At 52.3% G+C, this 26,119-nt stretch overlaps 10 protein-coding genes across 10 annotated transcripts; 4 read left to right on the top strand and 6 right to left on the bottom strand.

Moving 5' to 3' along the window:
• Positions 1 to 27: 27 nt before the first annotated feature.
• On the bottom strand, positions 28 to 3,689 carry DSM5745_02360 (putative DUF814 domain protein; the record flags this gene model as incomplete). Its single annotated transcript, XM_026744376.1, has 4 exons — positions 28 to 1,702; positions 1,753 to 3,350; positions 3,410 to 3,478; positions 3,534 to 3,689. 4 exons carry the CDS (start codon positions 3,687 to 3,689, stop codon positions 28 to 30), a joined length of 3,498 nt encoding a protein of 1,165 aa, XP_026607539.1.
• A 389-nt stretch (positions 3,690 to 4,078) lies between these two features.
• DSM5745_02359 (coatomer subunit zeta) lies at positions 4,079 to 4,746 on the bottom strand (the record flags this gene model as incomplete). Its single annotated transcript, XM_026744375.1, has 2 exons — positions 4,079 to 4,319; positions 4,385 to 4,746. 2 exons carry the CDS (start codon positions 4,744 to 4,746, stop codon positions 4,079 to 4,081), a joined length of 603 nt encoding a protein of 200 aa, XP_026607538.1.
• Positions 4,747 to 5,319: 573 nt separating this feature from the next.
• Positions 5,320 to 7,318, bottom strand: DSM5745_02358 (uncharacterized protein; the record flags this gene model as incomplete). The annotated part of the gene is made up of 2 exons (XM_026744374.1): positions 5,320 to 6,614; positions 6,673 to 7,318. 2 exons carry the CDS (start codon positions 7,316 to 7,318, stop codon positions 5,320 to 5,322), a joined length of 1,941 nt encoding a protein of 646 aa, XP_026607537.1.
• Positions 7,319 to 8,402: 1,084 nt separating this feature from the next.
• Positions 8,403 to 8,958, top strand: DSM5745_02357 (60S ribosomal protein eL30; the record flags this gene model as incomplete). Its single annotated transcript, XM_026744373.1, has 4 exons — positions 8,403 to 8,475; positions 8,552 to 8,589; positions 8,666 to 8,782; positions 8,866 to 8,958. 4 exons carry the CDS (start codon positions 8,403 to 8,405, stop codon positions 8,956 to 8,958), a joined length of 321 nt encoding a protein of 106 aa, XP_026607536.1.
• A 448-nt stretch (positions 8,959 to 9,406) lies between these two features.
• DSM5745_02356 (60S ribosomal protein uL16) lies at positions 9,407 to 10,359 on the top strand (the record flags this gene model as incomplete). The annotated part of the gene is made up of 3 exons (XM_026744372.1): positions 9,407 to 9,451; positions 9,653 to 9,828; positions 9,915 to 10,359. The coding sequence occupies 3 exons, from the start codon at positions 9,407 to 9,409 to the stop codon at positions 10,357 to 10,359; spliced, it is 666 nt and encodes a 221-aa protein (XP_026607535.1).
• A 1,441-nt stretch (positions 10,360 to 11,800) lies between these two features.
• On the bottom strand, positions 11,801 to 13,597 carry DSM5745_02355 (uncharacterized protein; the record flags this gene model as incomplete). The annotated part of the gene is made up of 1 exon (XM_026744371.1): positions 11,801 to 13,597. One exon carries the CDS (start codon positions 13,595 to 13,597, stop codon positions 11,801 to 11,803), a length of 1,797 nt encoding a protein of 598 aa, XP_026607534.1.
• A 991-nt stretch (positions 13,598 to 14,588) lies between these two features.
• DSM5745_02354 (putative ATP-dependent RNA helicase (Hrh1)) lies at positions 14,589 to 17,150 on the bottom strand (the record flags this gene model as incomplete). The annotated part of the gene is made up of 2 exons (XM_026744370.1): positions 14,589 to 14,939; positions 15,003 to 17,150. The coding sequence occupies 2 exons, from the start codon at positions 17,148 to 17,150 to the stop codon at positions 14,589 to 14,591; spliced, it is 2,499 nt and encodes an 832-aa protein (XP_026607533.1).
• A 433-nt stretch (positions 17,151 to 17,583) lies between these two features.
• On the bottom strand, positions 17,584 to 19,255 carry DSM5745_02353 (putative F-box protein (Pof7); the record flags this gene model as incomplete). Its single annotated transcript, XM_026744369.1, has 2 exons — positions 17,584 to 18,798; positions 18,860 to 19,255. 2 exons carry the CDS (start codon positions 19,253 to 19,255, stop codon positions 17,584 to 17,586), a joined length of 1,611 nt encoding a protein of 536 aa, XP_026607532.1.
• A 578-nt stretch (positions 19,256 to 19,833) lies between these two features.
• DSM5745_02352 (putative mitochondrial carrier protein) lies at positions 19,834 to 21,186 on the top strand (the record flags this gene model as incomplete). The annotated part of the gene is made up of 2 exons (XM_026744368.1): positions 19,834 to 19,954; positions 20,039 to 21,186. 2 exons carry the CDS (start codon positions 19,834 to 19,836, stop codon positions 21,184 to 21,186), a joined length of 1,269 nt encoding a protein of 422 aa, XP_026607531.1.
• A 790-nt stretch (positions 21,187 to 21,976) lies between these two features.
• DSM5745_02351 (uncharacterized protein) lies at positions 21,977 to 26,090 on the top strand (the record flags this gene model as incomplete). The annotated part of the gene is made up of 11 exons (XM_026744367.1): positions 21,977 to 22,005; positions 22,071 to 22,281; positions 22,337 to 23,457; positions 23,514 to 23,720; positions 23,787 to 23,949; positions 24,006 to 24,014; positions 24,064 to 24,687; positions 24,749 to 25,117; positions 25,169 to 25,296; positions 25,364 to 25,467; positions 25,540 to 26,090. 11 exons carry the CDS (start codon positions 21,977 to 21,979, stop codon positions 26,088 to 26,090), a joined length of 3,516 nt encoding a protein of 1,171 aa, XP_026607530.1.
• Between the last annotated feature and the right edge of the window lie 29 nt (positions 26,091 to 26,119).

The following is a 26,119-nucleotide window of genomic DNA, read 5'->3' as shown; positions in this document are numbered from 1 at the left end:
ATATATAGATGCCAAAGTACTTCAAGGCTATTTCTTCTTCCCACCTTTGCCTCCCTTGTTACCACCACCCCCCTTCGCCTTCCCCTTGTCGCCACCACCACCAGCAATCATAATCCGTACTTTGCCTACCGGCACGGTGTTGATGATCTCCGTATCCTTCCACCCCTTAAGGAGTTCACCCTCTCTCGCTCTCAGCTTCTCCGCAGCAGCTCGACTAATGCCCGCATCCTCAGCATGTTCCTTCTTGGCCTTCCCAGTCGTAGTCTCAGACACCCAGCGGCCCAGAATCTCCTTGACGGCCTTGCCCTTCTTCACCGCACCAGGCTGCAGCTTAACGCGGTACTTATATTTCCCAAGCGACGACCAAGGCGCGCACACCGGGATAGCCGCGAGAACCTCGTCGTCGACATGAGGCGTCCCAACAAGTGCAGGCAGCCATTCAAGGTCCGCAGCCTCTGCGGCAGCAGTCTGCTCGTCGTAGTCATCGGTTGCTCCCTCCTCGAATAGAGCCTGGCGTTTGCGCTCCGCCTGTGCAGCCCGTTCGTGCTGCGCCTTGCGGCGCTTCTTTGCCTCCTCGGCTTCTTTTTCGCGCTTCGCCTTTGCTTCGGCTTCGGCGGCGGCTTTCTGTGCTTTGGCGCTGTTTGCGCCTAGGATGCGGAGGGCCAGTGCTCGTTCTTCTTCGTCTTGGTCTGCGTATTTGGATGCTGCTTTCTTTGCTTTACCTTTTCGGCCGCGGGCTGGGGCGGCGGCTGGTTTTGCGTCGGGCTTGGGGTTGTTTCCATTAGGCGCTGGTGTTGAGCGTCCGCTTGCTTCTTCTGACTTTTCCGTAGGTGTGTCAATGGGCTTCCCCTTTCGGAGTAGACGTTTTTCCCTTGCAGAGAGGTGTCGTTTCTCCTGGGTCTGTGAGGCAGCTACACTTGCGGCGTCGTCCATTGCTGACTGGTCATCTGCTGGGAGGTCTTCCTCAACCAGTTCACCCGCTTCTTCATCGGCCTCGGCTTGACCTTCTTTTCCTTCTTTCTCTTGTGAAACCTCTTCCTCAGCAGCATCCGCATCGCCCGACTCCTCATGTTCGTTCGGATCCGCTTCCTGCGTGACGTCCGGGCGGGGCTGCAATGGGTTCTCGGTGGAAACTGCGCCCTTAGCCTCTTCCTCATCGTCCGATCCAGAACCCTCTGCTTGCTCCTGTTCCTCAACATTCTCCGGTAATTCAACCGGTTCAGCTGATTTGCTTTCCTTCTGAACTTCAACGTTTTCGGTCTCGTTTGTCATCTGAGTCTGCTCCAGAGCCGGAGCAGCGTCTTCGGACCTAAGGCTCTTATGGTGGACGAGACTCTCCTTGCTGACCTGCCACATTACACCAAAGCCCAGAACAAGCTGGGAAGGAGCAAGGAAATTCTTCTCTCCCTTGACGAGAAATTCGCCGACGGGGAGAAGGTCACCTGCTACAGATGTCTTTGATACCTGGGCAGCATCGACCCAGTACGCGGACATGACCGCTTTGGAGTCCCACGCCGTCGATGTCGCGACACAGAGGTTGCCCGCCTGCGACAGAGTGGTAGGGGATATAGAAGAGCTCGAAGCTCCGGGTTTGTTCTTGACAATCATTGGTGTAGCACCTTCGAGATCGGCGTGTACGAACACATCCCCTTTGCGGAGATACCGGCGGTAGAGCATCTCGCTTTGCATGCCATCGCGGCCGCTGAGATAGTCAGCATAAGCAGGACTTGTGTATTGAAGGACCATACTCACCCGAGCACTAGATACCCTTCAGAAGAGATGAAGAACAGGAATTTCTCGAACCAGAAAGGATTTCTGGAAGGTCGTAGGACCTGTTTCTCCTGCTTCAAGTTTCGCTTGAGATCATCCTTGACCTTCTTTTCGTGGCTCTTCAACGCCTTTGCGGAAGACTGCGTTGTTTTCTCGGCCTTGACAGCAGCCACCCTCTTTTGCTCGAAGTATTGCGTGGCGTTTGCCCAAGGGCTAAGACCAAGGTCGATGTCTATCGTCAAACCTTCGGGCTTCTCCTTAGGGCTTGCTGCTTCTTTCTCTTCCTCTTCTTCCGAGTCTTCAGACTCGTCATCAGAGAACAACTCCTCTGCCTCGTCGCCTTCATCACCAGTTTCTCTTAACAAGAGCGTTATTGTGTTCTCGTAGAGCTTCAGCGGCAACTTTATGATGCTTGCAACAGGGTTTCCGCGTTTTTGCTCCATCTCAACCAAGCGCGCAATTTCCACCCAGTCCATCCCTTGCGCAATCAATCCGTTGACAGCATCCATGGCCTCTTGCACTCGGTAGACATTGTCCTGGATAGCGCTTGCCTTCCGGATATGTAGATCCTGAGCTTGCTCAAGAGCCCCAATGCGCTTTTCATGTTCATTTCTAAGCGCATTAAGCTTCTTCTTCGCCGTCTCCTCCCGTTCCGTTAGTCTCGATTCTAGCTTCTGAGACTCGATAGACGAGAAGTACTCATCGACCGTCGCGTTCATCGAGGGATATTCCAAGATAATGAACCCTTCCTTCCCTTCAAACTGTCGCGGCTTGAATGGATGGAAATCTTCGTAGAGCAAAGCAGGTTTCGAGGTCTCAGTCTCATTGTCCTTTTCAGAGTCCTGTTCCGGTGCCTTTGGACGTGTATCTTCTTTCGCAACAATAAACCCAGGATGGCTCTTCTCCGCAGACAAGTCAGCAGTCACGCCCTGTGCCTCCTCTAAGACTCCCGAGACTACATCGATAAGGCTTTCATCCCCCAGAACCTGGTCCAGCGGCGTCGCCGGATCAGCGCCCCGAGTCGCAAAGGCGTGATCTAGTAGAAGCGGCGGATACTCCGGGAATCCCTGGGACAGAGCCTTGCGCAGAACATCCGTATTCTTCTTCTTGGACTTCTTAGGCGCGCCGTCCTGCTGCGCAAAAAGCGTCTTCGCCTTCTCCAGCGTCTCCCGGATCCGATCTCGCGTGATCGGAGGCACACCGTTGTAGTTCTGCTTATTTGTCACCGTGTACTTCAGACCAACCTTCGCTTCCTCCGCCCCTTCGCCGCCTGGTACCTGACGGAGGAGCGCGATAATCGTGTAGTCTTGGTCGGTGATAATGATGTTCCCGCTCGCGAAGAACTCGAGCAACATATGATACATGCCATCGCTAAAGCTGAAGTCGATGATGCGGTCTGTGCCGATCTGCGTTACGGAGGTGATACGGCGGGATTTGAGGCATTTGCGCAGGCGGCTCACGAAGGTGGAGGGGGTTGCTGCTGTTGCTCGCGAGTATTGAGTCACATGGCATCGGAAGCCGGAGTCGACGATCAGTTGCTTGCGGTGGTCGGGTTTCGCGACTTTGAAGAGGAAGATCCTCTGGAACAAATACGAAGTCAGTATAAACAGCAACGAAATAGCGGTGCCGCGCAACTTACCGTGGACAGGTCATAGATGTTTGAGACCCGGAGGCCGACTAGCTCTGAGGCCAGTTCCTTGGATATTACCTGAAGACGTGCTTGTTAGGGAGCATTGCTTGAGGGCCAGCTTGCGGGCGCTTACCTGAACATCCAGGGAGGAATATCTTTGTTTCATCTTGTGGTCTGTTCTTCCAGTGCCTTTGAGCGAAGCTGTTGGAGAAGTCAAAGAGTTTTGCGCAAGCCCGATAATCTTAAAGCGTGACGTATGCGGGGCAGTTTCCCACTCATTCTGAATCATTCTAGGGCTTCTAGAAGCTTATGAATTACCGCTTTCTTCAAGTCCCATCAATAATCCACGTTTATTGGTTATATTCACGATTTTTTGTAGGCATGGTAGCTGCCCACTGCCCACAGTCCAGTCGCTATTGTCTACCCCAGGCGCACCAGCTAACCCCCAACACAGCCCAGCAAATCGGAGTATCTCTATAGAGCTCACAGCTCTTGAAAAAAAGCCATCATGAAAGGGAATCGAGTAAATAGTATGGAATCATGAATCAACAATGAGCAACGCATAGAACCGCGCCAAACCCAACCGGATCGCATAAAATAGAGAAAGCGAAACAAACGTTCATGCAATATTCATGCAGGTATAGAAGCATTCAACAAGGCTGCTTTTCCCTCCCTCATCTACATCTGCCTCAATCCCTCCGCCAGGCGCCGTTTTCCAAGCTCCCAGGCATTGAGCAAACCTTGTTCGGAAAGATCAATGCTCTTCAAGTTCGGTGCGTCGGGTTGAGGCGCCCGGCTGACACGGGACGCAATCAACACAGGATCCGTTTCGAGAATGATACCGTCGTCGATCAGTTCATCAATGGCCAGGGCGACCAGGTCGTAGTTCTCAACAATTGTGCGCTTGTCCGTGGCACCCCTAAGCAAGAACCAGGTTAGTCACCTCCGCCTCCGCAACTTCCATATAACAACACGGGCACGCACTTGAACAGTATTCCCAGGGCATCTCGCAGCGAGAGAACAACGTTGTAAAGTAGCACTTCGTTCTCCTCCGCACCGCCGACCACGTAGAGCATCACATCGCTCTCCAGCTTGAAAACAACAATACGATTGTCGTACAGGATGACATCGCTAGTCTGCTTGTTGGTCTTCTCTAACAGGCCCTTCTCGAATGCCTTCTGTTCTTTGAGTGTCGGGTAGGGGTTGGCTCCGGGGTAGTCGGTGGAATTGGGGGCAACGCCGGCCGGGGGGTGAGGTGGTGAGTAGTACTTGGCGAATATGCGAGAGCCGTCATCGGCCGACATCACAAGGACGGCATTGACGGAGAAGAGAGAGAGAGATCCCATCTTGAATTATTGTCGCCAGATGTTGAGATAAAGTGACCGAGTGAGTGGTTATTCACGGGGCTCCGTTTACTGTCAAGCTGTCCGCAATTCGGAAGCCGCCCCAATATTGTTCCGCGCTATACTCCTTCAGCCATGCTGTCGAGTAACTTGGAACTCGAGAAAGTATGAATACTTAGCATATATGAAATCGCGACTAGATTGTAGTTTTAGTAGACAATGGAAGTCTACAAGGACAGTTCGGTTGAATTTCGTGGATGTGTTCGTTAAGAATATCATTCAGTACCACTGCGGCTATATACGTTCGTTGGATAGATAATTGCATAAACTGAGGAATACCGTCTTCGAGAAGTGGCCTGAGCATGAGTAGAAAGGCATAATCATCATGATCAACATAAATCAAGGCCTGGGTATTCAAACAGGATGATAGCTCGATAGTCCAATTACAACAATCTCCAGGATCCAACAGCTGAATCTTCGTAGTATAAGAAAAAATACATAAAGGGCATCAAGACAATACAGAGAAGGGAAAGTATAAAGAGGAACGTTGGTCATCAAAAGTGCGTGAGAAGTGGATTAGTTCTGGGCGGACTCGCTCGAACCTGGACGGTTGAACCATGAGATCCAGCTTCCCCTGTTTGCCTTCTTTCGGGCAGCTTCCTCGTCCTCAGCAGCCTTAGTCTCGCTAACTAGTCGTAGCGGCCGTAGCTTGCTTTGAGTCATAACTGCACCCGTATAGTTCGTCATACCGTTGCTCGACCGAGGAGAGTTGGAAGTGGCACCGGTCGACGCGGTGTCATTAGGAGGGTCACTTGACACACTACCTGAGCTGCTTAGATGGCCGCGTTCAGGCTGACTGGACAGCGAGGGTGCACGACTGCTAACAGACATACCCCCTGGTGCATAGTTTGCTCCAGTGAAGGTGTTGCGTGAAACAGGTCCCATCATGGTGGGGCTAATAGGGCCGCCGGAGTTGCGTCCGCGGTACATCTGGCCGACAACGACTGCGGCGCCCAAATCCGTTGTCTGTTCAGACCTCGTCCTACGGTGGCCTCGTACAGACTGAGCACGGTTGATTGGGATGCTAGGCGCTGTTTGTGGGTTCTCGTGGGCGTTTATAGCACTTGGGGCGGATGGCGGCGGCATCATGCTGGTCGGACGCGACCGTGGCTGAGGCTGAGGCTTGTTGGTGTTCTGGCCAGAAACAACAGACTTGGCTCTCTGCAGGAAGGTCTGCTGGTCTTCTTTCTCCGGGGGAGTTGGCGGAAGGTCCTTGTCACTGCCGGCTGGCTTTGTACCAGCTGGCGGGTCGTTGTCGTTCTTATCTAGGATATGTTCAAACCCCTCATGTTGCAAGAGCCGACTGATGATTCGCTCAATATACAATGTCAGAGCTTTGTTTTGGTCCTTGAGTGCCTTGAGCTCTGACTCTAGTCTGCGGTTGTCGTCTGACTCGGGACGAGCATCCGCAGATTCCAGCTCATCGGCCAATGAGCCCAAGCCACCGGCAGTTTCCTTCGCATCCGAAGTGTCAGGGTGAACTTCTCGCATGAAGTCACCCTTGGCGAAGTCGCCGTTGAGAGTTCGTTCGCTAAGGAGTAGCTGGTAACTCTCATTATCCTCCATCAAACGAGCATTCGCCATTCGAGCCTCCAAGAGTTCCTTTTCCAACTCTCGTTGGCGGCCGCCGCCTTTGTTTTCCATCTCCACGAGCTTGATCTGGGATTCGGCTAACTCAAGCCGCAACGACTCGATCAATTTATCCTTCTGCAGGAGTAACTTGGAGTTGTTGCGCGAAGGGCTCCGTTCAATCTGAGACGAAGGCGCGAATTGCCCTTCGATGTCCGGAGAAGCTCGGTTGCGAAAACTGGCTGCATTACCATTAGTACTGGGTTCACGGAAAAGGCTCCAGAAGATTGCGATACTTACAAGAGCGGGACACATTCTTATCATTATCAGCGCTGATGCGCATGTCTTTCTGAGCAACAGCCTCCTTCAGGCGCTGGATGGTGGCCTGCATCTCTTCCTCGCGGCTGGCCTGTTGTTCCTTCTCCTGTAGCATGGCATTCCGTTCCAATTCATGAGCCTGCTCCAAATCGCGAATCTGCCGGACATGTTCACGGATCTCGCCGTTCAACGCTTCAATCTTATTACCCCTTTCATGGCTTTGGTCCTCCAACTTGGCTTGTTCGGTAACGGCCTCGTCCAGGCGCATTTGCAGAACGCCAAGTTGTTTGCGATACTGCTCGGAAGCAGTCTCGGCTTTTTGCAACTGCTCTTTCAGGTCTTCGATGAGTGCCGCATTTTGAGCCCTCGCTTCTTCTTCCGACGGGTCGGCAGCGATCTTGGGAACGCTTGACATGCTCAGATTGGAGCGGCCAGGCTTCCGGGCTGCCGCTCGTGCGGACACCGGGGCTGATCCTCTGAGAGAGGGAGTCCGGGACAAGCCATTCGTCGATGCAGCAGTGGGAGATCGGCTATGGCCTCGCGGCGGAGTGCCACTCGTTGTAGAATCTGTGGCGGAGGTCCTGTTGGCATTGGCGGGGGAGCCAGGCTTCCGAGGCGTCGCAGACATCTTGACCGAGATCGGGTATCAAAACGAAGGCTGCTTGCAGGTTGATTCGATAGGGGGGACGGAGGAAGACAAAGGGCCTTGAAGAACAAAGTCGGATGAAACGCTGGGAAATTAGCAGAAAAGTTTCAGGACGGGCGTCTCGAGGTTGTAGCCTAGTTGTAGTAGCGGTCAAAACACAGCCGGAGTAGTAGTGGAGGACTACCACTAACGACGGTGGGGGAGGCCGGCGTAAATTGGCTGGAAGGTCTCGTCACTTTTAATACAGAAGTGATAGAGAATCTGCCAAATGCTCAACACGAGTAAAGCATGAGAAGAAGAGAAACAAAGGAAGCGAGGAGCTTATGTGCAATGTTAGGGATTTGATGGCCAGCATGCGCGACGGAGGATAAATTATTATTCTGGGGGATGGGCCAATCTGCCGCAATCTGCCTAGCCCGCTGCCCCGTATGGCAACGCCGATGGCGTTCTTATCCTCCCCTTGCCAGCTACGAATAACATCATAATTATTGCTGCGATGGCAGGGTAATTTACGCAGCTGACGATATGTCTGAGAGCTGCTTATTGCGCCCTTGTCAGATTTCGGGCCTTATCCAGGTTATCCTCTCATCAGCTCGTGTTGGCGGTTGAGATCTGATCTGCAGGTCGTTGATACGAGACCGTTTTGGCCAAACGGCCCCTTTGCCTAGCGACGGACGATAAAGATAGCCCCAAGCAACCCTCCATCATCCTTGCGCCGTCCTCTAGACAACAGACAGTCCAGTAAGATCATTATTGACACAACAACGCATCATTTCCTGCCCCCAATATCGAGTCTGCGCCACTATGCGTGCATCATTGTCCCAGCCATCTGGATCCATCAGCGTAAAATACTTACATCAGCGGTATCAGGGGATCGATCGAAAGTAGATTAGCTCCAGCCCTGGGTGACTAAGGCTACTCGGCAACGGAGGAACAACGATCCGGTCCTCGCCAAACCCACAAAAAATCACCATACCCGTCTTTTTGCACCTCATCCCAATCAAAGACACGGCCGGAGCGCACGTATTTCAATTCACCTCAAAACTACATCCACAACAGCGCAACGATGGCCCCCAAGAGCAAGAAGGCTGGTGACACTATCTCCTCGCGCCTGGCGCTTGTGATGAAGAGTGGAAAGGGTATGTGCATCAATTGGCGTGTTATCGATTTTTATCGTCTCGGGATGGAGTTTCTAACCATGCTCGATTTTTACAGTCACCCTTGGCTACAAGACCACCATCAAGACCCTGCGTGTGAGTACCCGCGAACGAATCGACGAACACACGACATGAAAAGAAAGAAAACGCAAGATACTGACTCCAACAAAAGTCCGGCAAGGCCAAGCTGGTCATCATCGCCGCCAACACTCCTCCCCTCCGCAAGTCTGAGCTCGAGTACTACGCCATGCTTGCCAAGACTCCCGTTCACCACTTCTCCGGTAACAACGTGAGTGTCACCTCGTCCGAAATGGCCGTCGCTGTGCCGGTGCATGCAGACGGAATATGGGATGCTAATTATGGGACCAATAGATCGAGCTTGGTACTGCCTGCGGTCGTCTCTACCGCTGCTCCACCATGACTGTTCTGGATGCTGGTGACTCCGACATCCTTACCAGCCAGTAAGCGTGAGCGCTGGGATCGTTATGTCTGAATGATGAATGTCGGCGAAATGCCATATTTCAAGAGATTTTAGTCATGACAATATAAAAATTCAAAGACCCAGAACTATGCTCGTAGGTACTTGGTACAGGTACGGTGTACTCCGTAGAGATGGTATAGCGGCGAAGATCCATCAGCGTAGATAAACTGATAAAGACTCGGAGTAATCATTTACCACCATCATGAAACGCGCCGACGGCCTTTGAAGCCTGACAAATGGGTTAATGCGTCATATCCGCTGCGGGCGGTGATTGGCGGAGAGGCTAGGGCTTAGGGTTTTGCCACTCGTTAGCGGGAGTTGATTGGAAATCAAGCCAAAGTGCCCCCAGTCAAAAGAATCCCTTCTCTTTTCGCTCTTCGACACCACCCTTTCGACAAACCCATCACCCAGTTTGCATAAACAGCAGTCAAAATGGCTCGCCGTCCCGCCCGCTGCTACCGCTACTGCAAGAACAAGGTGCGTGCGATATTTCGAGATTCTGGATGTTTTTGTGTGGTTTTGGCGGGCGGTCTCGCTTGTGGGCCGCGATATGAAGAATGAACGAGGGAACAGAAGGACGAGAGGCCGCCCGAAAAAATCGCATCGCCAGCGATCTATCCGTCATAAACAGAAGTTGCGAAACGGAAACGATGAATGCTGACGAGCCTCTCGATCTAGCCCTACCCCAAGTCCCGGTTCAACCGTGGTGTTCCCGACCCCAAGATCCGTATCTTCGATCTGGGACGTAAGAAGGCCAACGTCGACGACTTCCCTCTCTGCGTTCACCTCGTCTCCAACGAATATGAACAGCTCTCCTCCGAGGCTCTCGAAGCCGCTCGTATCTGTGCCAACAAGTATGTCCCCGACAACCACCGAACCCGATCTTCGCGACAAAGGAATCAGAAGCAAAGGAATGAAAGGATCTAACATGGGAAAACAGGTACCTCGTGAAGATCGCCGGTAAGGAAGGTTTCCACCTCCGTGTCCGCGTCCACCCCTTCCACGTCATCCGTATCAACAAGATGTTGTCTTGCGCTGGTGCCGATCGTCTCCAAACCGGTATGCGTGGTGCTTTCGGAAAGCCCCAGGGTAAGGTCGCCCGTGTCAACATCGGTCAGATCATCCTGTCCGTCCGCACCCGTGACGCTCACCGCGCCACCGCCATCGAGGCTCTCCGCCGCTCCATGTACAAGTTCCCCGGTCGCCAAAAGATCATCGTCTCCAAGAACTGGGGTTTCACCCCCGTCCGCCGCGAGGACTACGTCCAGCTCCGCCAGGAGGGCAAGCTCAAGCAGGACGGTGCCTACGTCCAGTTCCTCCGTGGTCACGGTCTGATCGAGGAGAACATGCGCCGCTTCCCCGACGCCTACTCTGCTGAGGCTTAAATGTTTTGTTACGTTAGCGTTAGGATGAAAAGGAAAGGGATCTTGCAGAATAAATAATCGTTCATGTTCCACATCTCCACCGGTCTGGTGGTCCACTACGTAGCCGAAGCGTAGACGCCAAAGTCGCAAAATTCCTTACCCTTCATAATTCAACAACTGTCATTATTCCAAGTTGCTAGTCACCCGGAGCTCCCTTAGCTTACATACGTCCATAAACCATAGCTCAAACCCCAGATCACCTCATCTCCATGACCACCAACCTATCCACCTACAGGAACAACAGCTGAAGTCCACAGCCATCCCAAGCCCGAACTCGACAATCTAAACCTTCACCAAATCCCCCGGCTCAACCCGCAAGATATCGTCCGCATTACTCTCATTCTGGATCAAGACGCGGCCGCGCTCCGCGGCGCCAATGACTATGTAGTATGCGCTCTGGTAGCGCACGCGCGCGCCGGGTGCAAACTATATACAAGGCGAGTTAGTCAATCTGGAAGTAAACGTTGGGGGAGGGAGACGAACGGCCATGGCAGGGTTTACGTGAGGTGAGGTGAGGTTGTTGGTGTATATATTTGTAGTTTGATTTCGTCTGGAGAGGAAATAGGGTTGATAGAGTAGAGGCTGTGCTGATATACTTGTACTTGTGGATGATACAAGCAGGATGGGTAGGTGGTAAGAAGGTAAGACCGAGCCTTGGGGATATATATACTCCAAGTTGTCCAACCTTGACGAGGCTGAGCAGGTCGTATGAACTACGTAGCGAAGTGTTGGAGGCCTATAGCCAATTGGTTTTCATGGTCTAGCGATATGCTGACACGAAGTGCATCACGAGCAAGACATGGCTGATCTCGGCTGAACGACAGGACAAGGCTGGACACTTTGGGTTTATCTACAACCAATGCAAGCCTGGGGTTAGGGCACGAGACTGGCCTGGAATATATTTCAGTACTACCTATGGAGGTCGGGAGGCTTGGAATCATCACGCTACGATACGGGGTGGGTGTGAGATTGATACGTCTGGCGTCTCATCCAATGCGATGAGGCGGATGTATTAGATGCAATAGGTACTTTGTTTCGCAACACAGGGGGGATAGGATGTAGGGTCTCGGAAATATATGCCATGAGAGACGCAACGCCTTGATATCCACTCACGTCAGAGTGTTGCCATGATGATGTCAAGCTGCCGTGTGGACTTGTTAGAAGAGATGTCCGTCGCAGGGAAAAGAGCCATGAAAAATGCCATAAGTGAAGCGTGAAGTGATGCCGGGAAGATGACCAAGAGTAAACATTGTATATGTATGTAGGCTGAGTAAATAAGAGATTATGTGGCAGGCGAGTTGTGAAGTCTAAATAGACTTATATGCAAGGAAATTATAGTGAGGATGGCCAGCACCCAAAGGTATCTGGAAGATACCGTAATAAATGGTTAGGACACGTAGGCCTACACGTCGCCCCAAGCCCCGATACCAGGAGGTGCAGGGGCAATAGCACTCCCGCTATCCACGCTCCCGCCAATGTCCCAGTAATTGCGGCTGGAGCCGGTAAGAGTCCGGCGACTAGAGATAGCGGACATCTTTGCGCTCTGGCTGGCGCAGCTCGAGCTGGCACGGCGGATATGCTGGCGTAATACGGGGGAGGAGACACCAGTCGGGCCTGAGTATTGAGACTGGCGACGGATTTGGGCCTGAGACCTTGAGTGTGCGCGCGCAACAAGCGGGTGATGCTGACGGATGATGGCGGCGCGACGAGATGCATCTTGCGAAGCGCGACGTGTATTGTGGACGTCGGGGTTGCTCGGCCGCCGACCAAAGCGGCTCCGGAGGTAGCGGAAGACCATCATGATATCGACTTCGCGTTCCCAGTACTCTTTATCCTGCTGCTGCCGGGTGGATTCAGATAGTGGTTCCGTTGATCGAGTCGGAAGATCTTCGTCTTCGATGCCCCACTGAGCTGCGTGCTCAAGGTTTTGATCTTGGATGGTAGGCATAAATTGAGGAGATAATATTGAGTCATCGTTGCTTGCAGCCTCCGCCCTGGAATCCGCGCCTGTAGATGCGTGGTTGCTCTCTTCAGGTAAACTGCTCAGAGGGATTCCAGCGTACTGGTTAGGGATATCGTTAGCCATATTGAGGTATGTTGTGAATGCTCCTGGGTGTTCGCAAAGTTGGTTGACAAGGATTCCTAGCTCGCGGGCTATACGTTGAAGTAGTCTCGACTCCCAGCGGTCGTCGCCCGTAGCTGTTTCCGGCCCTTCGTTTAGTATCTCGTCTATTTGCTGCTTCATGTCTGTCCCAGGTTCGTCCTGTCCGTCAGACTCGGGTAAAGTCTCTCCAAAGATGACCGAAAGTAATGACTCGTCAATGCCTATTATATCTCGGATGACCTTTCGGGTGATCCGCTGCCAGAAGGATTCATCCTCTTCAACCGTGGGCTCAGAGGGTGCCTGACCCTCTTGGGGTATCGCCCGTACGCTAGGTGGCTGTTCTGAATGTCTAACCTGAGAGTCGGTCTCGACATTTGGAACGCTCAGGCGACTGTTGCGCCGTCGCCGCGTGGCTTTCTCGATCTCATGTAAAAGAACACGGCTCTGGTCCATCCTCCATTGCTCAATGCGCTGCCACCGTTCGCGATCGGCATCCGTTTGCTCCTCATCGGCAACAGCGTCCAAATGACGCTGCACGCTTGAGCGCCGCCGATGCCCGAGCGACGGCCGTCGAGTAGGGTTATACTGCTCATATTGCCACAGCTGGTTCTGCACGGTCTGATCAGACGCAAGGAAGCTTCCTAACCCATCGTGAGCGGGAAGTTGAGCAGGAGCTTGATCCCATCGCACACTATCCCAGCGCGTATTGGACTCGGAAGCGGGGGAAGGCGCTCTGAACGCGTGGAGGCCATCATCGAGACTATCTAGCTCCGTCCCATCTTCGTCTAGCGGGTCATCGAGCGTACCGCCGGCCTCACTCTCCAGCTCACGACCAGACCGTGTATATGCATTGAGAGAACCGAAGTCGCTGAGCCGCGATGCGCCTACAGTGCGTGGGCTCCGTGGGGTGCGCTCAGTGGAGGTCGTGTGAGTGCGGGCGGTGGCGGAGGGCTGCGACGGGGAGAAGAGCACCCATTCTTTGGAGTCGTTCTCGCGAACTTCAGGAAGAGATTGAGGAATATCAAGAGCGGAGGGTTGGGGAGCAGTATAGGACGGGCGCCGGCGCGGAACTTGTGGTGGTTGACGAAAAGCCATGGATTGTTGTTAAACTTGGGGTTGGAGTTGGAGACTCGAGATAAGATGAGAGTTTAGATAGCGGTGGGTCCCCGCATAGAAAGAAGCGTGAGCTATAATGCTATAGTTGTAGGTGAAAGGGGGTGAGAGTATATATAAGTGACGAAAAGGAGACAACTGCCGACTATGTATGCAGTAGAAAAAGCAAGTAAGAGAGGCCAGACAACGTGAAGAAGAGATAAATGAGGGCGACTTGTCACTCCGCAGGAGGTCAGACAGGCTGCTCTGCCCGATAAGCCGGTGATCGCCCCAACCGGTCAAGGTCGGGCGGAAAACGCGACTCAGGCGTGGCGCTGCAGCAGCTGAAAGTGTACCTAGTCAAGGCTAGTGATAATAATATAAAAGAAAAAGGGATAAGAAATAGTAACAAAGAGACGAGTTTGAGGTATGGTGGTGCTGGATGCGGCGATGATTGTTTGCGGATGATGCAAGAACGCCCAGTACGTAGTCACCAGACAGCCAACAATATCCTTAGTCGTACTCCTGCTGGTTACCTTTGTCCCTTTGTCGGGTATCAGGTAAGAATAGAACAGGCAATATACTTGAACAAAATATCCTGATTTCTCATCTCTGATTTATTATCCATCCACACACTGCGTATCCTGATCATCCCACTCCCTGGACATGTCATACAGACCGCAAGAGGGGGCGATATTCTGGGTCCTCGACTACAGTTCCACCGTGGAACACCGGGTTTCGAGTTGCTGTCTCCGCTGCAGGAGGGAATAGGCTTTCTTCTCCTGCTGCTGCAATTCTTCCGATGTTCGGCCAGGAGGCTGAAACAGCGCCCAGCTAGCCTATGCGAACGCGGAACGTCATCTCGATATCAGACGCCAAGCGTCGATATCAAGGTTGAGACTTGAGGGTCTTGAATCTATACATTATCTAAGTCTATGGTGTGTCGCTTGCTAATCATGATGCGAATGCGAGATAACGCCATATGCCAGATCACCTACTCCCCCGCTAGAGCCTCTCCCACCCAGTCCATCTGCACTGCACTCACCCCTCGCGCATAACTGCGGTTCGTGAACACAAACTCATTGTACAGGATCGCCTCCACTTTCTTCCCGAAAAGGACACTGGAGGGGTGAATCGCCACTGTCTGGTTCCCCACCACAGTACGGTAGCTACCGTCCGGGACCAGACGAGCGGTGTTCGTAGAGAACCCCCGCAGGAAGCTCTTCAAAATGAACACTGGCGACGGGTCCCGGATAGATGAGGATGCGTCTGAGCCCTGTGGCCCGGTCAAATTTGGAAGCAACTTGGCTTGTCGGCATTGAGCTGTCAGTTGTTTACGGACATCCTGGAATCCCGAATATTAGCCGTGCGCCCTGCTTAAGGCTATTAGGGTAATGTGTGGACTTACCATAACAGACTGCATCGCCCGATGTGAGACCAGATGCCGTTCTGCCCATGCCTTCCGATCGGTATTTTCTGACGCGTAGGCCCGTACCGTTGCAAGCATCGTAAGGTGGTCGCCTTCTCGTCGGTATAGATCTCGCCGAGCTGTCTCGGCAGCCTCCTTCTTTTCTTCCGATGTCGTGTTCAAAAATATGTTTTCCACGCTTAGGCACGATATAATATCAATCACATCGATCAGACAATCCGGTCCAAATTCGGACGCAGCGAGCAATACCCGTCCTAATGTCGGGGTGAGTGGAAGCTTAGCGATGTGCGACCCAATTGCACTGATGCTGCCCGTCTCATCGAGGGCTTCAATGCTCAGCAACTGAAGAAGCGCCTTCTCTAAAGCTTCCCGCGGAGGCCGTGTCAGGAATGGGAACTCAACAACGTTGTCTACCCCACGAGCTTTCATGTTGAGTAGAGCTTGGCTCAGGTCACATCGCAGTATTTCTGGCGTATTGACCTCATCCAAGCCCAAGTAATCTTTCTCTGTATATAGTCGGTAGCACTTTCCAGCCGCTTCTCGTCCCGCACGACCCTTACGCTGAATAGCAGCAGACTTTGAGATGGGCTTGACGAGCAGCGAATCTAAGCCCAACCGGGTCCGGAACTGCTTAATCTTGGCCTTTCCACAATCCACGACAAACCGTACACCAGATACTGTAACGGACGTTTCAGCGATGTTCGTAGCCAGAATGATCTTGCGCGTGCGTGGCGGCGCAGGAGCAAAGACTCGCTGCTGAGCTACCTGTGGAAGCGCTGCGAAGAGCGGAAGGACTTGGATCTTCGGCAAGGAAGGATCCATCCCTGTAGCATACTCGTTGACCAAATTCTCCAACGCTTCAACAGTCTCCTGACCTGTCAAGAAGACTAGTATATCACCAGGAATAGGCTCCTTGTAATGTATCTGGAAGATGACCTTCAGCGCCGCATCAACAAAATCATGCACAGGTTCCGGCGAGTATATCGTCTTGACCGGGAACTGGCGGCCCTTAATATGGCACACCGCAATGCCATCTTTCTCTTCCTTCTCGGCATCTTGCACGCCCTGGCGCCCCTTGAATCCCTCCACAAAGAACTCCTGTAAACTCTCCATATCAGCCGTAGCACTCATCACCACAGCCTTGAGCGGGACGCCTCCTCTCCCTTCCTTCTTCCCAGAGACCAGATTCCTCAAGAAGCCCATGACAAGATCAACATTCACACCGCGCTCGTGCACTTCATCAACCACAATGGCGCTATACTTCGTCAACCACGGATCATGCAGCATCTCCTGCAGTAGCATTCCCTCCGTCAAAAACTTCACTCTCGTCCCGGGCGCAACAGATGTATCAAATCGCACCGCGTAACCAACCTTACTCGCAGGCGACGAATTCCCCAGCGGCGTCCCCATCTCCTCCGCAACACGCCGCGCCAGCGAAATCGCAGCAACACGCCTGGGCTGCGTAATGGCAATGCACCCGCCAACTGCCACTTCCTTCTCAGACCCATCCTCCTGCACAACCGTAGTCTTCGTCGGCCGACACCACGCCTCGTCAACAAGGAACTGGGGTATCTGCGTACTCTTTCCGCTACCAGTCTCACCGATCAGCAGCATAACGTCGTTCTTCCGGAGGTTCTGCCGGATTTCGTCGCCGTGCGCGAAGATAGGTAGGTTCTTGCGGATCTCGTAGAGCTCCTGCGCCTTTTTCTTTAGCGATGCGAATCGCCCTCCTTTCTCGTTCTCATCTCTAACTGGGCGGTCATGCTTCTTCGCCTTGCGCTTCGGCTTATCAGGTCGCTGTTGTATGAGCAGATTCTTGTACACTGGGCCCCCTGTGCTCTTCACGGCCTTATCTCCATTTCCGCTCGCATCTTGCTCGGCCTTGGTAGTTTGCGACTTGGTTTTGGTCTCGGTCTCGTTGGACTTCTTCGATCTGGGAGGGCGGGATTCATCTGTGGGCTCGTCGCGCTTTCGTTTCTTGTTCTTCCGTGAGGCATTCTCTTTGTCCTTGCTTGTCTTCTCTCCGGAGTCTGGTTTCGGCGTTTTTGTTGGCTTCAATGGTTTCCCTTCTTGGACGATAGGTGCCGCGTCTTCGTCGGCGAAGACGGTGCGGACCCGCTCGGGCATGGCAGATTCGAGGGAATTATTTGGTGGTACTCTAGATTACTAGCCGTATACTTGAAATTTTGATTCGAGCGACTGCTTCCTTGCGCGGTAGTTCTTTTGTTGATTTTGACGTTGATGGATCTGCTGCCCCAGGAAAATTTTGGGTGGCAGTATCTTATCGATAAGCTTATCTTGGCAATGTCATACTCCCGGTCCTAGGACTCTGTCTCGACTTAGGAATCATTCATTTAATCTCATACTTCTGTAGTATTGGGATTATCATCCTGATGGTTCAAAGTGACACTTTTTGTTTATAACCTTATATATCTCCAGATGTGCGCCAATACCAGATATTCGCGTTTCTATACAGTTATATATATGTTTCCTTGTATATTCGCATCTCTATATGTCCACGGTAGAAATGACGGCATGTGGACGCTAGGTCGTCAAGTTATTAGTTCAGGCCCCAGCCTCTAACACGGCGGAAGACAAATGCGCGATCGTTCTTGAGGCCGAACTCAGCCCAGTCATCCGTGAGTTTATCGTAGCTCCAGTATCCCTTCCAAACTAATTTTGTGTTCCTCGACGGATTCGGATGTGAAGGGTTAGCATTGGTGGGTCGCGCAGTACTTGAGCGAAGAGCTAGATGGAGGACATAAACATATTTCGCTCCTACGCCTTCAGTCTCGACCACAAGGTCCCTTGGGTCCGGTGTGGCAGTAGGTCCATCTTTATTTGGAAATGAATTATCAGCCTCCTCAGGAGGATCCGTGGGTGATACTGGCTTGGACAGACGCCAACGGCCCCATTGAGCGCGCTTCAGCGCCTCCATAGCGATTGGAGGGACAGGTTCTTGAGTTCCGCTTCCCATGTCGGCGGCGTTTCGTGGGTTCTGTTTGCGGGTTGTCGCCCGCGCCGCAGTAACGTTCGCTTTGTTAATATGGGGGACCACATCAACCGGCTCCACGGTCGAAAGTATGTATATGACAGTCCCGTCTGGATAGAAACGGATGTAGCGGTAATATGTCACTATATGGATCGGGCTGTTCCAAGAGATATTCGAATATGCTGATGCCGCACCGGCCCGTGTATAATTTACCGTACTAATATAGATTCCGGTAAAACGTATGCGTGGGTAGGTGTGAAAAACCTCGCTCCATGAAGACAGTGGACTTGGGAGTTGAACTGGGATATCAGTAGGAAATGGAGTATATCGGCGCTGAGGCTCTAGCGTGTATTCGGGATTGCCGTGGATGTCGCATGCAAAAGAATAATGCATTGATTCAAAGCCGAATTTAGCGCTTTGACACAGGCGTTTCCAGATATGCTGTTCACGAGCGAAATGATACGCGAAACGTTTGCACACCAACGCCATCCGGGCAAAAGCTGCTGGATCTGCCAATGCAACATGACCGAGGATCTCGACTATGACTTCGGACGGAACGTGCGCAATGGGACATGGAGGACGGGGGTCGCCCTCGAAGATCGGGTCCGCGGATAGGATGGGAGCGCTGGCGAAAGAGTCAATAAGCTCCGGAGTCGGCACGACTGGTCCTTGCTCAGTCGAAGCTACTTTGGTGGGTTCGCTGGGTACAGCTGGCTGTGGTGTTTTCTTCCATGCGCCGGCGAAGTGCTTGTTCCGATACTCCTTATCGACAGCAGCATCAAGCTGGAAACGTCAGCAAGACTGCATCCCTGGTGCATGTAAAATACGAGTTGTCCCTACTCACTCGATATGCCTTGCGGTAATGTTGTAGACTGTCCCCCAAGTTGCCTTCTGCCTCTCTCTCGACCGCTCGTTCAAAATGCTCCAGAGCTGAGGTAGGCTCTGCTCGGGGCTTTCGCGAGTGTAGATGGAAGGCGTCTTCTTCTTCCGGTTTCGCTAGTGATAGTCGATCAAGTCGTTGCGCTATGTCATTCTGGCTATATGCTGCCGGTCCTTCCTCATCCTCTTCCTTGCGCGCAAATGCTTCATGACGGGTAGGCGGAAAGTGTCGGGGTTGAGCAGCGGTAGGTCTGCCGGGCGTCGACCGCGATGGTCCGGGAGCGTTGTTGGGCTTGGTTTTCCGCGAGACTTCTTCACGCCACTGGCGTCGAAAGGACTCGAGCTCCGCGTTGTCCGCCATCGTTGATTATCGATAGAGGCTTTGGCAGGTAGACAGGTCCACCGATTGATAAGCGAGCTTCAGTGGGGCAAGGATGAGGACCGAGAGGAAAGAAATCGAAGGGAAAACCGATAATAAAAAAGAAGATAGTGATCAAATCAAGATCAAGAGAGCCATTGCGCCTTCGGTAACTGCGAATAATGCGACCAACTCGCAGGTATAAGGGGTATAGAGCATGGGTGTAGGAGGAGTAGTCGATAGCCGATTGAAGGTTGAATGCTTATCTCCGGCAATCTTGGAATCCGACCGCCACCGACCGGGCCGGAGCATTCTTTTTCTTGCAGCATCATCGCTACGTTTCTGAGTCACTGATCGTCCTCCTACGTCCTCGAATACTCGGTGCGCTTGATGAATTGAAAAAACAGTATCTTCATCGCCCCCCTGGATTGACAGCGGATTTGAACTGCGCCGTTGAATGAATGTCCGCTCCGGGCACTCAAGGTACTTCCTGGGACCGATATCGCTCCAACGATTTGACCAGCATTGATTCCCAAAGCCACTCGGCAGAGACATGGAATTGGGTTGCAGAAGATACAGTCATGGCGGCTACTTCTGGGACAGGGTCGGCTTCTACAGCAGAGGCTAGCCCGGCAGTGGAGGCCTCTATCACTCAAAAGATGGTCTCTGCGACCTGTGGCAGCGTTCTCACCGGACTCCTAGGTACGTAATCACGAGCGCTTTCGAGCGTCAGCTTCGATTGCATCCGTCAGGGGTTTCTACGAGAAGGAGCTAACCATTTCTCAGTGACTCCTCTAGACGTTGTTCGCGTTCGATTACAATCTCAGTCCCCTATCAAAAATACCTCTCCATTTACGTCACACACCACAGCCACCCTAAAGAACGCGCCACCCAACCTCGGAGTCACTGCTTGCTGTCGTGAAGTGTTTTGGGGAGGGCAGAACTCACAAATATGTATGGTTGGACCTAACGGCAACACTCTGGGGGCCACCTCCCAGTCGGTCGCGGAGTGCGCGGTGGAAGAGACGCAGCGCAGGACGTTTACATCTACACTGGATGGTCTACGGAAGATTGCTCGAAACGAGGGCGTGTTGACACTCTGGCGTGGGCTGAGCCCTACACTAATGATGGGGATACCTGGAAACGTCATTTACTTTGCTGGGTACGATTGGTTGCGCACTGATGAAAGGAGCCCGATCAAACGCGTTATCCCTGGCGCATACGTGCCCTTCATTGCAGGCGCAGTTGCGCGAGTAGCCGCAGCCACGGCTATAAGTCCGATTGAGATGTTCCGGACACGCTTGCAGGCAACACCCGGTACTGGCGCAGGGCATTTCAAAGCCACGCTCGAGGGTCTGCACCAGATGACCAAAGCTAAAGGGTACGGCTCCTTGTGGCGTGGGTTCACTCTTACAATGTGGCGCGATGTACCCTTCTCTGGACTTTACTGGTGGGGGTACGAGGAAGTGAAGAAGTCCATAATCGAGATGCGCAAGAAGACACACGGGCTTAATCTGCCCAAGAGTGTGTCATCATCAACGCAGTTGGGGACCTCTGATATAGATGGAAACACATTCTTGGATAGCTTCGTTGCTGGATCTGTGTCGGGCGCATTGGCTGCGTTCGTGACGACGCCATTTGATGTCGGAAAAACACGCCAGCAGGTATTCCGGCATATGGGGGATGATGCGCCAAATGCTGTTGGCAGCAATGTCGCCAAGGGAGCCCTCCAACCGGAGCAGCTTTCATTACCCAAATTTCTTATGCACATCTTCCGTGAAGAAGGCGCAGCAGGTCTCTTCCGAGGCTGGGTGGCTCGTTGTCTCAAGGTGGCCCCGGCATGCGCTATTATGATCTCAACATATGAGGTGGGCAAGAAGTTTGCTCGAGACGTCAACGAGCGACGCCAGCCTTCGCCCGATGGCAAGGACTAAGAGGCATTTGATCCTTCTCGATTTTGACTCCGATTCCCAACTTTTCTTCTCGAAATCTGCACCTCGCAGATATATTGTCACAACCTATTTTCGACTTTTGAGCGATCTCTACTCGTGCGACTAATCTCCGCTATTCTTACGATCTAAGCATTTAGCCAACTTGCCGGTTCGCTTGTTGAGCGCAAGGGTTATTCTGATGATACCACATCCGATATGGAACATAGAGCTGTTTTGTTTCTTCAACATGTCTCAGGAAATAGAGGGGAGGAGCTTTTGTTCTGAAGTTCTGCATCAGCATATATGTACAGTACATACCTCAACCTTGTATTATTCCACCACAATATAACCGCGAAAAAGAAACATTATCACTTCCTTCTAGCTAACTCATAAGTCGCAAGTACTACTTACTATACATAGTAACAGCTCAGCCTTATTTATCCTGGTCGTTCGGATGCGCGTCACTGGACGAGCTCGCGCCATCGCGCGCGGGGCCATCTTTAGCTCGAGACGATCTCTTCGCCATGACCAGGAGGATTCAAGGCTCTCGCCATTACCCTCCTGAATCTCGGGAGGCTGAAATGCTAACCTTTGCGACGCTGACACAGCCTTCACAGATCACTCAGACACGAATGTCATCTGCCGTCGTATTGACTCAAACAATGTGTCAGATGATGCCCGGCGATGACTTTCTTTCACTCCAGCAGGGGTCATTTATATTAGGCAGCTAGATGGACCTGTTACGGACGTTCTCTCATCGCATCCTTTTGGCCAGAGTTGTTTTCCTACCGGTATGGCGAGCGACACCGTCACGAACGTGGAGTAAGTGACCAACTTACCCCCTTCGTTCTCCTTTACTTCTGGAGCTGCAAGCTAATTTTTCGCAGCATTGTCGCTATCCCTGCTATAGGTGCAGATCCGGAAAGAGCGTGGGCTACAGATGGCATCGAATCGCCTTGGTTGACAACAGAACTACCCGGATTCATCCCAAATGCGCGTGTGTTGCTCATCGACCATGGAGAATTAGACGGGGAAGACACGCTTGAATCTCTGGCGACTAGGCTGCTGAATCAACTGCAGGAAGCAAGGAAGTCGTCGGTTCGTAATATATATTGGAAACTGATTGTTCAGCCGTTAATGTTGACTCGTATAGAATCACAGGCGACCCATCTTCTTCCTATGCCACAGCACTGGGGGACTTGTAGCCACAACAGCGCTCGTCCAAGCCAGCCGATCACGCTCGCCTCTGGACTCCGTATTCTCCTGCTGTTATGGGATTGCATTCTTCGGTACTCCTCACTATGGCTCGAGTTACCTTTCAGCGCCCGAGTTTGGTCGGCCCATCCATCATCTACTACGCCTCAAATATGCAATACCGGTCGGATTGTGCGACATCTTTAGGCCGCGACATGAACAGTTGAAGCGCCTTGGTAGCCAGTTTAGGAGCATTTCTGCGGATATGAAAATATGGACGTTTCTGGAGACAGTCGACTCTGTCTTCACGATAACCGATACCGAGACTGGAAGCACGATCGACATGCACGTTCCTATCACATCCATCCGATCCGGACTATTAGGCTTCGAGCATGAGAGCGAACTGCCTCTGGCCACTGACCATGCCGGTACATCGTCGTTCAAAGGCCAGGAGACCACTGCGAGGATGGACTTCATCAGGAGCCTCCAGTCAAGCATAGCCACGGCGCTTGAATTATCTATAATGTCTGATGTGCCGCTCCAAGTGGAGCAAGAGGTCATGGTCCATGTAAATGGATTCTACGAAGACACGGCAAGAGGCGTCAGCCGGGACTCCCCTTTACAATTATGGTCTACGAAAGTGCCACTCGAGCAATTCCTGGACTCCGGGCCCACAAAGTGTCTAGAAGAGCGGCTCAAACACTCAAGCAGACTATCGTCTGGGACATTAGATTCCGATACAAGTGACTTTGGCAGCAGACCGACAAGCGCACATGCCGACTCGTCGCGTATCGACGCTCGTCTACGGGAGCCCGACATCATCCCCCTTGAGGTCGTTCCATCGAGGCCTTCAGTCAAGAGAAGTAGAAGTTTTCTCGCTGAACACCCTTCTCAGCAGGCTTCGCCCCGACTCCACGTCACTGAGCCAGCCCCGGAAGGATATTTTGATATCCAGTCCGAGGGCTCAGCGTCCCAAAGACGCGTTTCTCATGACGAGTTTGACGATGAAGATGCGGGCGAAGACGAAACTGAGACGGCAGATGATCTAGGCACGATTACCCCTGGCCAAAGGAATCTTTTGTGAGTGCTATCCCCAAGCATAAGAGAACCTCTGAGTAATGAGAATGCATGTATAGGACGAGTCTCTCTTCCAAATATCGAGAGTTCCTGAACGTTCCTTTTAGAGAACGTACACCGGAGGAACGACCTCGATTGGCCCCTAGGTTTGATAGACCCGAGCCAGGGACAGAGAGAATGATCTGGGTCCACGTCCCATACACCCATACTGATTGGGTGCCACATGTCCTGTCAAAGGTATGCAAGGGCAAAACGAAGCAAAACCTGTAGGTGTCATCGGTCTCTTGGACATCCTCAGTTCCAGATCCACTAACATGCTACCATTCCCATAGATTCAGGAAGCTTGTGAACAATGATAACTGGTTCTCGAATCTCATAACGGCTCGTCATTTGGAACCACATGCACGCTATGTACGCCCGGCGTGTATTCATTTCAAGATGGACTCCCCACCCATCAAGGCCTCGGAGCCTCATGGTCCTCAACTAGCGCTCTATGTAGGTTTCTCATACATATCCAAAAGCTATAATGAAAGGCTAACGAGGTCTAATAGCTACCATACGTATGTTTTTATGTTGTTGTCTGCCCTTGAATTATGCTGACGGTGACAGCTCCACTGGGACACATACTGGAACCTCCTACAGCGTCGAAAAGTAATTGAAGAACGACTACGACAGGGAAGATCCCGCCCAGTCCCAGATGACATATCCCGATCTAGCCTAGAATCGAAGCTGATATGGAAATACGTGGGAAACGAACCGCCGATCCACATCCGCCGAACATTAGACCAGTTCGGATATCCAAATCTGCGTTCCACCGTGGCACGAGATGACGACCAGATGCTCTGGAAGCGGACGAGGAAAGTCATTAACCTCAACGATGAGCTCAGCAATTCGATCCCATTAAGCGAGGGACTCGATCCTCAAAGCCCCGTGTTTGTGGACGGCAAAGTGCTTATGGTCGACCAGCTCTGGCTCTGGGTCGTGGATCAGAACACGGTCGTGACGTTCTTCCCCAAGCAGGAGCCTACGACCGTTGGAGGAAAATTTTACGAACAGACGAATCTGTTCAACAGTATCTATAACGAACTCAACGGCGATCTTGCAAGTCGTTTCGAAACGGCCGGTGACCTCGCCGCCCTGATTGTACAGCATGCCGTCACCGTCCTTCTTAGTAGCACTTTGCATAGTGATCTCCAGATCTTGCGTATATTCGAAGAGTCAATCAGTATCCTGGTGCGCAGCCCACCCTTAACTCCAACCAATTCAGATACAAAAACCTAATTAAACTCAACAGACGGAACTGACAACCAAATCGTTCAAACAATTTCGCAACCGGGGCTTCGTTACTAGGCCAGCAGAATATAATAAAACACCTGATGGACGCATTATGACCGCGGACGAACGTGAGGAACGAGACCGTGAATTAGCACTCCAGAACCGCAGCGATCTTTCTTCATTGTTGGAGTTGAGGGACATAGTGGATGAGCTGGGGACAATCATGAAACTGCTCGAACAGCAAACCACCACCATCAACGATATGGCTAAGTACTTCGAACAGAGGGGATATGGCAAGAGCTTCACCGCCGGCTCCCTGAAGAAATTAGATGAATATCATACTCATATCTCGGAGATGAGGGAGAATGCTATTGCAGCTCAGAAAGCCGTATGTATTGCACAGCTCCTACAATTTGGATATCTGATTAACACCACCCAGGTGGAAAACCTGCTCGATGTGAAGCAGAAACAAGCCAACGTGGACGAGGCAAAGCTAGCCAGATGGGAGGCAGAAGTGACGGCGAGTCAATCGCGCGCCGTCATGGTCTTCACGATCTTCACAGTCATGTAAGTCGCGCCTCAACCCACCCTATCTCATGTACTATCAGCTAATCATACCCATTTACACAATCAGCTTCCTCCCCCTCTCCTTCTTTACCTCCCTCTTCGGCATCAACGCCCGAGAATGGAGCGGCGAGCCCACGAACCTCACCTTACGAACTATGCTCACCATATCCGGTATACCCCTCCCTATTCCTTCCATTCCTACTTCCCCCATCAAAGACGCTAACCTAAAATAACAAACCACAGGCCCAACCTCCATAGCCGTTATCGTCTCCGCCCTCCTCATAGCCTTCAGCGAGCGCCTCCGGGACACGCTCCTAAAATTCCAAAAGATCCTATTCGGCCTCTGCAAAGATCTAATTTATCTTCCGCTTGCCGCAATCTTCCACCACGGTAACGGTTACAAAGCGTCGCGGAACTCGAAGACCTCGCTCGCCTCGACGACGAAGACGAGCAAGACTTCGCGCATGGGTGATCGGGTTAGCCGGTACCTTGCCTCCTGGCGGTATCGCGGGGACCTGGGAGAGGACTTTTGGAGGCGGGATGATGAGACTGAGAAGGAGAAGGGCGGGTATAGTACTAGTGGTGCGACTACTGCTAGTAACTTGACTGGAGTGGTTGGGAGGAGGACGGATGGAGCGGGTATGACGTTGCCGTCTGTGCTTGTTTCTGAGGCTAGTGGTGGTGGGCATTGGCATGCTGCTAACGGGAATTGGAATGGGAATGGACATGGGGTGCATATGGACAGGATGAGGGGTGGGTTGGAGGGGATGGTGAGGGAGAGGGATATTGCGTAGATAGTATGGAAGCAGACATAGGATGCTTT

Source organism: Aspergillus mulundensis (genome assembly GCF_003369625.1).
Source record: "Aspergillus mulundensis strain DSM 5745 chromosome Unknown scaffold_1, whole genome shotgun sequence".
NCBI lineage: Eukaryota > Fungi > Ascomycota > Eurotiomycetes > Eurotiales > Aspergillaceae > Aspergillus > Aspergillus mulundensis.
Note: the sequence above shows the minus strand (reverse complement) of the source record. Positions and strands in the feature narration are given on the sequence as shown.